The following is a 16,715-nucleotide window of genomic DNA, read 5'->3' as shown; positions in this document are numbered from 1 at the left end:
CTTCCTGTGACATCGGGTGCTGTAGGTGTCCTGGAGGGAAGGTAGTTTGCCCCCGGTGATGCGTTGTGCAGACCGCACCACCCACTGGAGAGCCTTGCGGTTGTGGGCGGTGCAGTTGCCATACCAGGCGGTGATGCATCCCAACAGGATGCTCTCAATTGTGCATCTGTAAAAGTTTGTGAGGGCGGTTGCGCCTTCACCACACTGTCTGTGTGGGTGTAACATTTCAGTTTGTCCGTGATGTGTACGCCGAGGAACATAAAACTTTCCACCTTCTCCACTGCTGTCCCGTCGATGTGGATATGCGGGTGCTCCCTCTGCTGTTTCCTGAAGTCCACAATCCATCTCCTTTGTTTTGTTGACGTTGAGTGAGAGGTTGTTTTCCTGACACCACACTCCGAGAGCCCTCGCCCCCTCCCTGTAGGCTGTCTTATCATTGTTGGTAATCAAGCCCACTACTGTTGTGTTGTCTGCAAACTTGATGATTGAGTTGGAGGCGTGCATGGCCAAGCAATCATTGGTGAACAGGGAGCACAGGACGGGGCTGAGCACGCAACCTTGTGGAGATGTTGTTTCGTACCTTCACCACCTGGGGGCGGCCCGTCAGAAAGTCCAGGACCCAATTGCACAGGGCGGGTTGAGACCCAGGGCCTCAAGCTTAATGATGAACTTGGAGGGTACTAGGATGTTGAATGCTGAGCTGTAGTCGACGAACAGCATTCTTACATAGATATTATTTTTGGCCAGATGGGATAGGGCAGTGTGCAGTGTGATGGCGATTGCATCGTCTGTGGACCCATTGGGGCAGTATGCAAATTGAAGTGGGTCTATGGTGACAGGTTAGGTGGAGGGGATATGATCCTTGACTAGTCTCTCAAAGCACTTCATGATGACAGAAGTGAGTGCTACTGGCAATAGTCATTTAGTTCAGTTACCTTTGACTTCTTGTGTTCAGGAACAATGGTGGCCATCTTGAAGCATGTGGGGACAGCCGACAGGGAGAGTTTGAATAAGTCCGTAAACACAGCAGCCAGCCGGTCTGTGCATGCTCTGAGGACGCAGCTAGGGATGCCGTCTGGGCCGGCAGCCTTGCGAGGGTTAACACGTTTAAATGTCTTACTCACGTTGGCCACGGAGAAGGAGAGGGAGGGGGCCGTAGTCCTTGGTAGCGGGCTGCGTCGGTGGCACTATATTATCCTCAAATCGGGCAAAGAAGGTGTTTAGTTTGTCTGGAAGCAAGACATCAGTGTCTGGTTTTCTTACCTGTAGACCCTGCTACATATGTCTCCTGTCTGAGCCATTGAATTGTGACTCCCCTTTGTCCCTATACTGACATTTTGCTTGTTTGATTGCCTTGCGGAGGGAATAAGTACACTGTTATTCGGTTGGCCATATTCCCAGTCATCTTTACATGGTTAAATGCAGTGGTTCGTGCTTTCAGTTTTGTGCAAATTCCGCCATCCGTCCACAGTCTCTGGTTAGGGTATGTTTTAATAGTCACACTGGGTACAACATCTCCAATGCACTTCCTTATAAACTCACTCACCAAATCAGCGTATAAAATCGATGTTATTCTCTGAGGCTGCCCGGAACATTTCCCAGTTCGCGTGATCAAAACAATCTTGAATCGTCGATTCCGATTGGTCAGACCAGCGTTGAATAGTTCTAGTCACGGGTACATCCTATGTGAGTTTCCACTGACATTGACCAAAAAGGGACACCGTCTTCCAGCTGATGGCTAAACTCGAGTTACACTGCCTTATGCACAAATTCATGCTGTTACTCCTATGAACAGAGAAGGTGAAATATTCTGTTATATAAAAAAAAGCCCAAGCCGCTAATAATAACAACGCAAGCCTATAGATACACTTTCCTACTCATTCGTTACTGCTGCAATGCTTGTTGTAGTGCTGAGTAGAAATTGGAAGAATTAGCATTTTATTCCTTATAAAAATGTTGAATACAAAGTGTTGACAGTAATTAGTAAGAACATAAACAGCATATCTTTGCTGTGTTCATTGACAGTCTCTCTCTCTAGTCATGGTTTAAATGTTTTGAAATCTCACAGTATCAACTTTGCTGTAGCTTTCTTTTATGCCTGCTATGTTACTACAGACGCGGCCATCTGATTGGCCAGCGGTAGACCTATAGCGCAATTGATTTGCTCTCTGGGCCCGCCGGAAAGGCAGAGTTTGTACCTTCAGACACATGTAATGGTTCAAAATAGCAGCAGTTCACCTACCCACCTCGTAAACGGGGTGCACCTACCGCCAGCACCCTGAGATGTTTGGAGATCAACCATTGGTGACCACTGCTCTTGAAAATTGAGTGAAGTTCCATCTTGTGCTTCTGTCTGTGGGCTGTTATTTCTGCACGGCAGTTGCGGGGGAGTTATGGTTCACAGCAGCATCAAGCACCATCACCCACTAAAAATATATTTTGGTTAGTTATTTTTACAGCATAATTCCAATATGATATTGTTAAGTAGCATGTGCATCAAATAGTAACAGTAAAACAGTACATAGTGCTGTACCTGAGCATACTCGGCTGCAGTTGTTAAACCCGGTCGTTTTTTCTCTCAAAAGTCACCAGTTATGTTACGGTTTTCTTCTGTCGAAGGAGAGGAGAACCAAAATGCAGCGTGGTTATTCATAAACATCTTTAATGAAAGATGAAAATACAAACAGTTTACAAAAACAATAAACGTGAAAAACCAAAACAGCCCTATCTGGTGCAACAAACACAGAGACAGGAACAATCACCCACGAAATACTCAAAGAATATGGCTGCCTAAATATGGTTCCCAATCAGAGACAACGATAAACACCTGCCTCTGATTGAGAACCACTCTAGGCAACCATAGACTTTCCTAGACAACTCTACTAAACACAACCCCATAAATCTAATAAACCCCTAGACAAGACAAGACACATAAATCACCCATGTCACACCCTGGCCTGACCAAAATAATAAAGAAAACACAAAATACTAAGGCCAGGGCGTGACAAGTTAAATGTGTTTCAGGCTGATAGGCTGATGGATGCCACATTGGCAAAGGTGTCATCATTCTCCTCAATAGCCTGCTTTTTTTCAGACAACTGTATGTCATTCCTGGCCCTCACCATTTCCACCACTGCGCACTCCTGCTCGTCTGTCAGCACACGGCCACAGCCACCCCATGGGGTCTTCTGTCAATTCTGAGGGTAGAACGGTGTGTACTGTCAATAGATCATACTGTAAGAATACTGTAACATGTTTTGTGAATTTACATACATATTGTAATGTAACTTGCTGTAAATGTAATGGTGCATATCCTACAAACTTACCGGTTTTCTTGGCAAAATGTTCTCATGATCAAATTGACAGTTGATCTTTTCAGATTAGGGTGAACTAATCTGGCAGCCTCTGCCATAGTAAGGCCTCTGTTTACCACATGGTCAACGACGATGGCCCGGATTTCACTAGACAACAGTTCCCTGCCATCTGCTACCCTCTCTCTGTTGTCCACCTCTTAGATGGGGCCCATATCCACCTCTTTGACCTCTTTGATAGGGTCCATGCCCACCTCTCTGATTTCTTCCTCTCCCTTGCTGTCTATCCTGCTCCACGTTGAAAGAAATTGCGAATGTTGACACCCACCCTTTTATATGGTGACCAATTGTGGTTAACACTATGTGAAATCAATTAGCAATAATGAGTAGTCATTATGTATGGTTATCATGTACGATACATGTAATTTAGATGTTTATACTTTACAGACATTTTACTTCTGTAGTTCTCAAAATCCATATATAGTTGACAAAATCTTAAAATCTATAGGGTACCAAACGGTTAAGTGGTTAACCATTAAGCGCAGTTAGATTAAGTGATGGTCAACTGTATTTCAGACCTGCCAACCCTGTCCAACCTTTTAGAGTACCAGACGCCCGCGGCAAATTGGAGATGTAACACGGGACGAATTAGGGTTCTCATTCATTCTACATCGCGCAGTCTTCTAAACTCCCGACTCCATTTAATGCCAATATGTTTTTTGGCCATCCTCACTAACGACGCCTATTTACCTATTCCCTGCCTGACCTTTTTCCTATCGGATTTCCTGTCATCAACCTCTTGCCTGATCCTGGACTACGTTATTAGCCTTTCCCTGCCTGTACTGTTACCTTTTTGGAGCCCCTGTGTATGACCTTCTGCCTGCCCCTGGACCCAGCTACCTGCCTCTTCCTGTGGTCCTTTACAATTAAACACCTGCTGCGCCCTGCGCTTTAAACCAGCATTCTGTCTCCCATCGTATTCATTACACAAATGAGAAGAGGGTCATATTAAAAGTATTGTGAGCACATTGCATTGTGAAAGGCAATTACTTTATATGAAAGGTATTTCTAGATGAAACACGGATTTAGGTTTGGTGAAAAGGTCACTTGTTAAGATTGTTTTACTTAGTCAATTGAAAATGTGCTTAATGTTTTGAGGGGGAAAAAAAACAGCCTTTTCGATGATCTGTTTTGAGTTGTGAAATTTCATCACACTCTTGTGAAAATAGTACCAAAGCGATGAAGAAAAAAAAACTGCATTTGACATGATCAACCTATAGGAATGTAATGAATGTTGAGTCTGATCGTTTAAACCCGCCACTGTATATTTCTTTATAGTGTTTGTAGGCAGAATGTTAAATGTCATATATGGAGCAAGGAAAATCAAATCGAATGTGCTCACAAACTCGGCACTTTTCCTTTTGTGTTTGAAGGATGTATCCGTCTTGAATGGAACATTTGCAACAGAGCCAGCGGTCCTGTCACAAACTAATCCAAAATGGCCAGCTGGTGGCAAACTCTGCTAACGGATGAGAATTTAGACCACGCAACCTTGATATTCATCGCAGCAATAGTAAGATATGATCAATAATGATAAGTTATACAATTATTTCAGAGGTCATAGAAAAAGATACAACAGGATTATAGGATATTTGTTTTGTATAGGCTTACACCAAACATCTAAAGGCATAGTCAAATTATGAGATTGTCCCAAGGACTCCTTAGATGCAGAATGCCTAGGGTCTAGTCACTGGGACATGTTTATCATGCAGAATGGACTATTGACACAATTATATGTTGTTCATTCTGTCTGCAATGCTGAATGTTCGCTGGACTGCTTAGGCCCCTGAAGGTGAGTCTCTAGGTAACACACACATGCACGCACGCACACACACGGAAAAGCAGTGGGATAGCTAGGACGTTTGGAGGTGATTTGTGATTTGCTCCTGTTGTAACTTAATCTCGCCACTCTCCCTCCAGTCTGAATGCCGCTTTGTTCTACAACCTAGCTCCATCACAACCACACATGAACGTAAGACTGACCATACATACAGATATGACAATCCAGAAGTGACCACAAAACTGACCATACACCTTACAACACTGAAGCATGTTGACCAGGTGATCATAGCTATGGAGACAACTATAGCAGAGTTATTACCACACAGGTTTAACTGTACTGAAGTGTCCGTAACTGAACCACAGTGTCCTGCGGTCATAACAGTAAATCACACAGCCCCACTACCATACCATGGGGAGGTTCTGACCTTGACCTCTGACATGACATCTATGGCTCATTAAACGTGTTGACGTGGTTAAGCTCATGTGTCCGTCAGTGTGTGTGTGTGTATGTGTGTGAGGGAGAGAGAGAGACAGAGCGAGAGAGAGAGCGAGAGAAAGAGAAGTCTTGGAGTGGAAGTGTAGGTGGAACCAGATTACCTTACAGTTTTTCCCCTCGAAATCAACGGAAATCAACGGAGTACTCTATTTAAAAAGGTCACCATCTTCTACTAGCACCTTTGTGAGCAACAATTACAGAGAGCTTCCAAAGGTATTTGCACTCTTCATTTTACATATTTCTTCTGTGATTGATAATTTGTCCTACACTTGTATCTTAGATGTGTAATACCAAGTTTTCTCAGGCAGGTCAACAGAAACTGAGGCAGAAGCCATCGGAGCAACTAGAGATAAAATATTTTTATCCACAGCAAGAGAACAGAGAAGTGAGTTCCGCAGCATTAGTTTGTGTTTGTCATATTGGCTGTGCCGTGTCTGTGTTAGACTTTCTGCAATGTGTGTTTTTGTTTGTGTCTCATTGGGCGAGTGTACTGACCAAGGCTCTCCTCCCTCATCAGTTGACAAGAGCAGCAGTTCCCTTCCACAACCAGCAGAGATCAGCAATGCTGCACTTAAATGGCACAGAGCTGCAGACTCTCCTGCTGTCCTTCCTACAGCAATGTCTGAACGGCACAGGTTTACTGGTCCCAGTACTCTCTCAGAACTACACTACCCAGCAGGTCGTTCTCCCAGTGGGCGGGGCTATACCTAAGGCTCAAGCTCAGGGATTTGTGTATGTTCTACTGATGGTAGGTATGTTTAGTTTCTTCACGTTTGGTATCATGCTGAGCTACATCCGCTCCAAGAAGCTAGAGAGCTCCCACGATCCGTATCACCAGTACATTGCCCACGACTGGACCAAAGGACTCACCCTCCCACGGGCCGTCACACGGGCACTGCATGAGGCAGACACACGTATTGGAGACAACGGGAAGAACCCCATGGTCATCTGCAACCCTGCTGCATTGGAGCAGCTCCCAGGATAGATTGGGATGGATAGTGAGGAGTTAATAGTGTTGATGTTCTCAATCCTAATATAACATATTATAGTCACAATGACAAGTGAGCGAGAGATTGAGTTACAGTACCTCTTTTATTGTAATGCAATCATAGGCAGAATCTACCGCACACCCATTATCGATTAGTGAAGTTGCGGGAGGCAAAATGCAAAACTGGAAAAAGTCACCACACACTTCCAGTCATAGTAGCTTAGCATTCGGTCAGTCGACTGACCGAAAGCTTACCTCCTATTTAAAGAGATTTTCATCTGACTGGAAGTGTGCGAAAAAATCTTCAGTGGTTTCTGTTTCCCCGTATTTGAGTTCAGAGCAGTTTCAGTCAACTGCTCATTCATAACGAACATTGAGTATTCTATACTTTCATTCCTTCATTCAGCAAAGAAACAAATCAATGTAATTAGAATTGCTTAGCTTATAAACGTAGATTCAAAGTATTTCATTAAATGGATTATTGTAGTCCGATACCATTACCATTGTGTCCTGAGGTCCAGACACTGACACTGTGTAGTATTATTGTAAAGCACAGTTGAGTTACAGTAAGGTCAAGTAACCGTGTTGTAGTAGTGGCTTGTTGTATTATTCTGTGTGTTATAACATGCTACTGTAATCAACCCAATGTAGCAAAAACACTGAAAATGACATAAAAGACAAATGATTCAACACCTCTGTCTTGTCCTCTCGAAGTGTGTTGACACCTGTGTAAATGGATTATAAATAAAAGTTTGATTTGAGATATCCTTTTTTATCTAATTTTGCCTTCAAGGTCCATTGCTCATTTGAGTAAATTCTGCATCCATGCCAGCAGGCCGCCTTGCCAAGAGTGTTGATGTGTTTTAATCTTATCTCTCTTCTCCCGCTCCCTTTCTCTTTCTCTTCTCTGCTCCTCCCACTCCCTCACTCTTTCCCTCTTGCTCTCCTGTCTGCCTTGAAAGGCTGCTTTCTCTGCACGGTCGATCTCACGCTCCAAACTGAAGTGGACCATTTGCATGGTAAGCATGGGCGCAATCAGGTTGAAGTTATCCACCGTTTTATTGAGCTTCATAAGGTCATCCGCCACCACCCCACACAGCTGCTGCCACTGAGCATGCTCCCTGGGGTTCATGGGGTCGGTGAGCCGCGCCTGGCCCTGCAGCAGTCTCTCTCGGATCTGCGCGATGTCCTCTCGGATGTCGCGTTGCGTGACAATCCAGGGTGGCTGGTAGCCGTTGTCGATGAGGATGCGGTTGAGGTTGTGGGTCATGGGGTCGGCATACGGGTTGTGCTCAAACTTGTTGATGGGCTTCCCGGCGCCACTCAGGTTGCGGAAGTCTCCCCGGGACATGGATTCCTGAATGAGGTCTTCCACCAGCCTCTCCACTGCCTGTGTAACCTTGATCTGCCGGCTGCGCTGGCGGACATCCCTCTCCACCAGCGCCCCCTCGGCTGCAGCCGCCGTCTCATGCTCCTTCTGGCGGTAGTCGAGGACCTGCTCCACCGCCCGATCCACTCGGAATTGACGGTATTGGCGCTCGCGCTGGCTAGGCGTCCCAGAGCCCACGCCCTCGTAGCTCAGGTAGTGGCGGTGCTGAGGAGCCACGCCTTTCACCTTCTCCTCCTCTTCTTCCATCGAACCCCCACAGCTCTGAAGCCGGGACTGGTGCGCCAGCACGGCGCGGTATGCCTCCTCTACCCGCGCAAACAGTGCCTCGTCTGCTGTAGCAGCGCCCGAGTCTGGATGGTACAGCTTGGCCATGCGTAGGTAGGCTTCTTTCACCTGCGCAGGGCTACTCTCGCCCACATCTGGAAGCTCAAGCTGTAGCAGCTGGTAGCTCTCCCGAAGGCTGCGGCTCACACGGGGACCAGAACTCAGCGTGCGGAGAAGGGGCCGGAGGCCCAGGGGGAGCAGCATGCGGCCATGACAGATATCCCCACGGTGAATCAACAGCTGCATGGCGTAACTCATCTCTGCTGGGGCACGCAGAAGCACACACCTGCCCAACAGTGACAAGAAACATGATGTTGCTTGTTGTATTTGTTCCCACACTTAATTGTTAGCATAGGGATGCATATCATGCATTTGAAAAGGTCATGGGATGCTTTTGAACCATTGTTTACATTTTGTTGGTAGTGGTCTAGTCTGAAACACAGAAACACTTTTGCTAACATGCCCTTCCTTGTACTCCATGTCATTGCCAGGGATTGGTAAGGAGTGGAATGATAGTAGAAACAAATTGGTTGTACCCACGCTGGTAGTATTCCAATATTTGATGGAATTATGCACTTGTTAATTTGACACCTACTGTCACATGCATTAAAGCTACAGCATGTAACCTCACAGACATGTATCGGTGACTACTGTAACTATTCCCGTGTTATGAAAGAACACCAGTAGCTAGCTGTCATCTTTATTACCCGGATAGCTAGAAGCTAAATCATGCTAGCTGAGCTTCATGGCTAACTGCATCGTTCTATGCGCGTTTTAGATAAACAAAGCATCTAGCTAACAAGATACTAATTGCACTAACCTTATTAAAATACAGTTGTCCTTCTCATTAGTTTCAGACAGTGTTATTTCCCAATAGGTTCAGCGCCAGACAACAATCAGGTCGGATCACTTTGGTATAATTAGAAGAGGTCGGACATGTTTGTTTGGTGCTGTTAGCTAACTCTCCCAATGAATGCAGGGAGTTGTAGTTTTTGCCTAATCCTGTGTTTTCTTAAACTACAGACACACTGAAGACAGAAACTTAACGTGAACAACTGTGGCTTTTGATTATGCTAGCAGCATAGTGTATGCATTTTATTTTATACTTTTTTATTACGTTTTATTTCAAATACATTGAGTGGACTGTTCAATATTAAATTAGTTTTGTTCAAACAAAGCATTGTCACACAAGCCTACTAAGATAACATTTTGTGCAAGTAGCCTGCATTTTTAAACAGATGATGTGTCCTCCCCAAAGATAAAAAAAAAAAAAAAAGACACTGTGAATGTGTTGAACATGCAACTAAAGGCAGAATTCCTTGGAACGTGTAAAAACAGGCTAATGTGCGTTCATGTGTTAGTCGGAACTAGGAGAACGCATTTCCGACTTGCTAACTGACTGAACGCAGCACCAGTATAACTACAACCAGTTCGGAAGTTTGGAAATGTCAGTTTCCTAGTTCAAACTAGTTCACCCAGTTAGTAAATCGGGAATGCAGTTACCTAGTTCCGACTAGCACATGAACTGCCATTATCCCATCTACATCTACAGACAGCCAAATATGGACGGTAGCCTGTATTCACTAGCTATAGCAACCAAAATAAACCAAAAAGAGGAGACTGATGCAAACAAAACAGAAAGAACGAAACGGAGGGAGCTTCCTGAATGTGTCCAATAGAAACTCTAATGCGACTCAAAGATACACTCCCGGATACCAATCTGTTTGTGCCATCATCATGCCAGTCCTTGCCATGCAAACAATGACAACTAATTGACAAGACAGATCAAACAGGTCTAGGACCAGGCTATCAATGGCTCACTTATGATAAGCAGACGTTTACGTTAAAATGGCCGTATGCTTGTTTATGTTTAAGAAACGACATAGCCTCAGCACAGATGTATTGTAAACTCATTTTTATAGGCTACATAACACCATGTTACTACATGTATTCAATGGCACCGTAGAAGAAGGCTGATGTTTTAAGTATCCCCTAACCAATTGTGCATTTTTTTGTCGTTTCTTTGCATTGTTTGCAATATTTGTACTTATTTTGTACTTATTTTGTACATAATGTCTTCTGAGAATTTGTAAGCGGTCAAATAAACTCCCACTTCCATTCTGCTAGCAAACGTGCAATATTTGGAGAATAAAATCGATGACCTACGCGGAAGATTAAACTACCAATGGGACATTCAAAACTGTAATATCTTATTCTTCACGGAGTCGTGGCAGAGCGACAACACTATCAACATACAGCTGGCTGGTTATATGCTGTACCGGCAGGATAGAACAGTGGCGTCTGGTAAGACAAGGGGCGGCAGACTATGTATTTTTGTAAATAACTGCTGGTGCACGATATATAAGGAAGTCTCGTGCTATTGCTCGCCTCAGATAGAGTATCTCATGATAAGCTGTAGGCCACACTATCTACCTCTAGAGTTTTCATCTGTAATTTTTGTAGATGTTTACATACGACCCCAGACTGAGGCTGGCACTAAGACAACATTGAATGAGCTGTATTCCGCCATAAGCAAACAAGAAAATGCTCACCCAGAGTCGGCACTCCGAGTAGCCGGGGACTTTAATGCAGGGAAACTTAAATCCTTTTTACCAAATTTCTATCAGCATGTTAGATGTGCAACCAGAGGGGGAAAAAATTCTGGACCACCTTTACTCCACACACACAGATGCATTACAAAGCTCTCCCTCACCCTCCATTTGGCAAATCTGACCATAATTCTATACTCCTGATTCCTGCTTACAAGCAAAAATGAAAGCAAGAAGCACCAGTGAGTACATAAATAAAAAAGTGGTCAGATGAAGCAGATGCTAAGCTACAGAACTGTTTTGCTAGCACAGATTGGAATATGTTCCAGGATTCCTCCGATGGCATTGAGGAGTACACCACAACAGCCATTGGCTTCATCAATAAGTGCATCAATGATGTCGTCCAAACAGTGACCGTATGTACATACTCCAACCAGAAGCCATGGATTACAGGCAACATCCGCAATGAGCTAAAGGCTAGAGCTGCCGCTTTCAAGGAGCGGGACTCTAACCCAGAAGCTTATAAGAAATCCCACTATGCCCTCCTACAAACCATCAAACAGGCAAAGCAGCAACACAGGACTAAGATCGAATCATACTACATCGGCTCTGACGCTCGTCAGATGTGGCAGGGCTTGCAAACCATTACAGACTACAAAGGGAAGCACAGCCGAGAGCTGCCCAGTGACACGAGCCTACCAGACGAGTTAAGTTACTTCTATGCTCGCTTCGAGGCAAATAACGCTGAAACATGCATAATAGCACCAGCTGTTCCGGAAGACTGTGTGATCACGCTCTCCGCAGCTGATGTGAGTAAGACCTTTAAATAGGTCAACATCAACAAGGCTGCAGGGCCAGACGGATTACCATTATGTGTACTGCGAGCATGCGCTGACCAACTGGCAAGTGTCTTCACTAATATTTTCAACCACTCCCTGTCCGAGTCTGTAATACCAACATGTTTTAAGCAGATCACCATAGTGCCTGTGCCCAAGAACACTAAGGTAACCTGCCTAAATGACTACCGACCCATAGCACTCACATCTGTAGCCATGAAGTGCTTTGAAAGGCTGATCATGGCTCACATCAACACCATTATTCCGAAACCCGAGACCCACTCCAATTTGCATACTGCACGAACAGATCCACAGATGATGCAATCTCTATTGCACTCCACACTGTCCTATTCCACCTGGACAAAAGGAACACCTATGTGAGAATGCTATTCATTGACTACAGCTCAGCGTTCAACACCATAGTGCCCTCAAAGTTTATCAATAAGCTAAGGATCCTGGGACTAAACACCTCCCTCTGCAACTGGATCCTGGACTTCCTTACGGGCCGCCCCCCAGGTCGTAAGGGTAGGTAACAACACATCCACCACGCTGATCCTCAACACAGGGGCACCTCAAGGGTGCATGCTCAGTCCCCTCCTGTACTCCCTGTTCACTCATGACTGCACGGCCAGGCACGACTCCAACACCATCATTAAGTTTGCCAATGACACAACAGTGGTAGGCCTGATCACCGACAACGACGAGACAGCCTATAGGGAGGAGGTCAGAGACCTGGCCGAGTGGTGCCAGGACAACAACCTCTCCCTCAACGTGATCAAGACAAAGGAGATGATTGTGGACTACAGGAAAAAGAGGACCGAGCACGCCCCCATTCTCATCAACGGGGTTGCAGTGGAGCAGGTTGAGAGCTTCAAGTTCCTTGGTGTCCACATCACCAACAAACTAACATGGTCCATGCACACCAACAGTCGTGAAGAGGTCACGACAAAGCCTATTCCCCCTTAGGAGACGGAAAAGTTTGGGCATTGGTCCCTAGATTCTCAAAAGGTTCTACAGCTGCACCATCGAGAACGTGACTGGTTGCATCACTGACTGGTATGGCAACTGCTCGGCCTCCGACCGCAAGGCACTACAGAGAGTAGTGTAAACGGTCCAGTACATCACTGGGGCTAAGCTTCCTGCCATCCAGGACCTTTATACCAGGCGGTGTCAGAGGAAGGCCCTAAAAATTGTCAAAGACTCCAGCCACCCTAGTCATAGACTATTCTCTCTGCTACCGCAGGGCAAGCGGTACCGGAGCACCAAGTCTAGGTCCAAGAGGCTTATAAACAGCTTCTACCCCCAAGCCATAAAGCTCCTGAACTTCTAATCAAATGGCTACCCAGACTATTTGCATTGCCTCCCTCTCCCCTCTTTTACACCATGTGACATTTGTTTTGATTCGATTTGTTCATTTGTTTTCTGTTGTTGAGTTTAAAAAAAGCTAGATGATTAGAATTTACCACACAGTATTTGCTAATGAAAAGAAAAAAACAGCCGTCAATATAAAATGTTTATTTTATTGCAAATGTTGGAGACAATTCATTTTTCCAATTTAAGAATATAATGTCAAACAGAGTGCATTATTATCATCATATTTTTGTCACTTGCCTTAGAAAAAAGAAAAATGGCCCCTATCCTCATTATTCCCCCTTCAGGTCATTGATCAGGAATGCCTCCAAATCCATCAGAATATCTAAGAATATATCTTTGCCTTTGGCTCCACATGCTTTCAGAGGGCCGTCGAAAAGCTCCCTCATCTTTTTCTGATTGGTTCTGTTAGCCCTCACTTCACTGTAGGCGTTTTGGGTGATGATTCCCCTCTCCAGGAGTCTATCCAGTAGGGGTTCCACCTGGCTCACTCTGTCAATCAGGGCCGTCCGGTGATGGTCCACAAAGTGTTTGTCTGAGGTAGAGAGAGGACATGACTTGGGACTTTTGGCAGTGATGGAATGCAAAGCATACATAATATATTTGATAGGTGCCTATACAGTGCCTTGCGAAAGTATTCGGCCCCCTTGAACTTTGCGACCTTTTGCCACATTTCAGGCTTCAAACATAAAGATATAAAACTGTATTTTTTTGTGAAGAATCAACAACAAGTGGGACACAATCATGAAGTGGAACAACATTTATTGGATATTTCAAACTTTTTTAACAAATCAAAAACTGAAAAATTGGGCGTGCAAAATTATTCAGCCCCTTTACTTTCAGTGCAGCAAACTCTCTCCAGAAGTTCAGTGAGGATCTCTGAATGATCCAATGTTGACCTAAATGACTAATGATGATAAATACAATCCACCTGTGTGTAATCAAGTCTCCGTATAAATGCACCTGCACTGTGATAGTCTCAGAGGTCCGTTAAAAGCGCAGAGAGCATCATGAAGAACAAGGAACACACCAGGCAGGTCCGAGATACTGTTGTGAAGAAGTTTAAAGCCGGATTTGGATACAAAAAGATTTCCCAAGCTTTAAACATCCCAAGGAGGAGCACTGTGCAAGCGATAATATTGAAATGGAAGGAGTATCAGACCACTGCAAATCTACCAAGACCTGGCCGTCCCTCTAAACTTTCAGCTCATACAAGGAGAAGACTGATCAGAGATGCAGCCAAGAGGCCCATGATCACTCTGGATGAACTGCACAGATCTACAGCTGAGGTGGGAGACTCTGTCCGTAGGACAACAATCAGTCGTATATTGCACAAATCTGGCCTTTATGGAAGAGTGGCAAGAAGAAAGCCATTTCTTAAAGATATCCATAAAAAGTGTAGTTTAAAGTTTGCCACAAGCCACCTGGGAGACACACCAAACACGTGGAAGAAGGTGCTCTGGTCAGATGAAACCAAAATTGAACTTTTTGGCAAAAATGCTAAACGTTATGTTTGGCGTAAAAGCAACACAGCTCATCACCCTGAACACACCCACTGTCAAACATGGTGGTGGCATCATCATGGTTTGGGCCTGCTTTTCTTCAGCAGGAACAGGGAAGATGGTTAAAATTGATGGGAAGATGGATGGAGCCAAATACAGGACCATTCTGGAAGAAAACCTGATGGAGTCTGCAAAAGACCTGAGACTGGGACGGAGATTTGTCTTCCAACAAGACAATGATCCAAAACATAAAGCAAAATCTACAATGGAATGGTTCAAAAATAAACATTTCCAGGTGTTAGAATGGCCAAGTCAAAGTCCAGACCTGAATCCAACCGAGAATCTGTGGAAAGAACTGAAAACTGCTGTTCACAAATGCTCTCCATCCAACCTCACTGAGCTCGAGCTGTTTTGCAAGGAGGAATGGGAAAAAATGTCAGTCTCTCGATGTGCAAAACTGATAGAGACATACCCCAAGCGACTTACAGTTGTAATTGCAGCAAAAGGTGGCGCTACAAAGTATTAACTTAAGGGGGGTGAATAATTTTGCACACTCAATTTTTCAGTTTTTGATTTGTTAAAAAAGTTTGAAATATCCAATAAATGTCATTCCACTTCATGATTGTGTCCCACTTGTTGTTGATTCTTCACAAAAAAATACAGTTTTATATCTTTATGTTTGAAGCCTGAAATGTGGCAAAAGGTCGCAAAGTTCAAGGGGGCCGAATACTTTCGCAAGGCACTGTATCTCTACATGCCTCCTTTAATGTTGTGTTTGTGTGCGTGCATGTGTGTAGGGTGTGTAAATTGGAGGATAGACGTGATGCACTTTTTCTAATTCAGACAGGATTAAATAAACTATGGGGAGTGAAAAATGCTGTTGAGGATTCTAGAGGAGGGCAGCAGTTGCAACTACAGTATGTTGAAGAAGAAATTAAATAGAAGGACTTTTGTGATTGCTCATCGAGGTAGAATACTTTAGGTATTGAATGTTTCCCCATTAACCATCACTAATTACAGTAAAACATACATTTTAATAACGTCGGCATATTTGAGACATTAGGCTATATAACACCTGGTTTAGTGTTTACCTTTGATCATGTTCTTTTTTCCAGGTGCACCAGCCATTGCAGCACCAGATGTTACGCAAGATCTGTGAGCTGTAAAATAGGCTTCATGACACACCACCAATCGAATAAAAATATGAATAGTAGGCCTAAAGATAAATAGAAATCAGCAAGCAATCGAAATGTGTGTTTATGGTATAATGTATTAGGCCTATAGGCCTATTTTGAGTTGCAAATTGAATATATGCTACTGTATGATATCATTCTGGCCAGAAGAGCAAAATAGAATGCTCGCATAAGTGAAAGTAAAACTGTCAACTTCCTTATAGTTTTCCTTCCATACGTTATGGACATTTCAATGCAATTTATTTAGGACCTAGGTCTAATAAAGGTTTGTTCTAACCTACTTTGCTGTTAACTGAAGTGGTTTCTAAACATTTCAAAGATATGAAATTAAATATATTTTTTTTAAATGTCCGATGTACGTGCCTCCTACTTTATTCGACTTACATTTCTTGAAATCCGTCAGTTCCCTGCTGCACCCTGGAAGTTAATTGCACCCAAGACCTCTATATCCACATTCACAGCCCCGTATTCAGTGAATGTACGGGTCAGAAGCTCTACCAAGTCCACTGGGCCCGCTTTCTCAACAATGCTCTTGTGAACTTTTGGCTCCTGCTTGCGGTCACAGAGTTTACGTCTGAACTTCTTCAATTCAGGTTCTCCCAAGTCTTCAAAGACACCGATTAATATGTCGCCAACGGTTTTTGGCCTATTTTATGCCAACCTGTAATTTAAACCAGGTTTTGTGAGATTGGGCTATGTGTCTTCTATTCTATGTTGTCTAATAGGCTTCTCTTCAAGATACTGTACATCTTCGCACCATCTGACGTCGTAGGCCAAGGGGCGGTCCATCAACACACTCCAGAATAAACAAAATAGCCTAATCCATTATTATTAATTTAGCATTTATCTAACGGATGTATTATTTATTATATTATTTGTATACATCTTTGCCTGCTCATTTGAGTGTTTTCTT

At 44.0% G+C, this 16,715-nt stretch overlaps 2 protein-coding genes across 3 annotated transcripts; both read right to left on the bottom strand.

Moving 5' to 3' along the window:
- Positions 1–1,384: 1,384 nt before the first annotated feature.
- dnajc28 (DnaJ (Hsp40) homolog, subfamily C, member 28) lies at positions 1,385–9,413 on the bottom strand. Its single transcript, XM_021560639.2, has 4 exons — positions 9,172–9,413; positions 3,123–8,637; positions 2,534–2,610; positions 1,385–2,426 (listed from the first exon to the last, which is right to left on the bottom strand). The coding sequence occupies exon 2, from the start codon at positions 8,607–8,609 to the stop codon at positions 7,440–7,442; it is 1,170 nt and encodes a 389-aa protein (XP_021416314.2). The 5' UTR covers positions 8,610–8,637; positions 9,172–9,413; the 3' UTR covers positions 1,385–2,426; positions 2,534–2,610; positions 3,123–7,439.
- Positions 9,414–13,235: 3,822 nt separating this feature from the next.
- Positions 13,236–16,588, bottom strand: LOC110488391 (apoptosis-associated speck-like protein containing a CARD). Of its 2 annotated transcripts, none has more exons than XM_021560632.2 (3): positions 16,187–16,588; positions 15,701–15,781; positions 13,236–13,642 (listed from the first exon to the last, which is right to left on the bottom strand). In XM_021560632.2, the coding sequence occupies exons 2-3, from the start codon at positions 15,735–15,737 to the stop codon at positions 13,380–13,382; spliced, it is 300 nt and encodes a 99-aa protein (XP_021416307.1). In that variant the 5' UTR covers positions 15,738–15,781; positions 16,187–16,588; the 3' UTR covers positions 13,236–13,379. The 2 variants fall into 2 exon arrangements, with proteins under 2 accessions (XP_021416307.1, XP_021416302.1); XM_021560627.2 differs by having other exon boundaries at positions 15,701–15,769.
- Between the last annotated feature and the right edge of the window lie 127 nt (positions 16,589–16,715).

This window comes from Oncorhynchus mykiss, chromosome 2, assembly GCF_013265735.2.
Source record: "Oncorhynchus mykiss isolate Arlee chromosome 2, USDA_OmykA_1.1, whole genome shotgun sequence".
Classification (NCBI taxonomy): domain Eukaryota; kingdom Metazoa; phylum Chordata; class Actinopteri; order Salmoniformes; family Salmonidae; genus Oncorhynchus; species Oncorhynchus mykiss.
The sequence above is the reverse complement of the archived record's forward strand: the minus strand, read 5'-3'. Positions and strand labels throughout refer to the sequence as shown.

Excerpts from the sequence above, each read along its gene's own strand:
- LOC110488391 (XM_021560632.2), bottom strand. The coding sequence starts at position 15,737 with ATGGCTGGTGCACCTGGAAAAAAGAACATGATCAAAG. Across the intron at positions 13,643-15,700 it reads AAAAAAGAACATGATCAAAG|ACAAACACTTTGTGGACCAT; the intron begins GTAAACACTAAA and ends TCTCTACCTCAG.
- dnajc28 (XM_021560639.2), bottom strand. The coding sequence starts at position 8,609 with ATGAGTTACGCCATGCAGCTGTTGATTCACCGTGGGGATATCTGTCAT.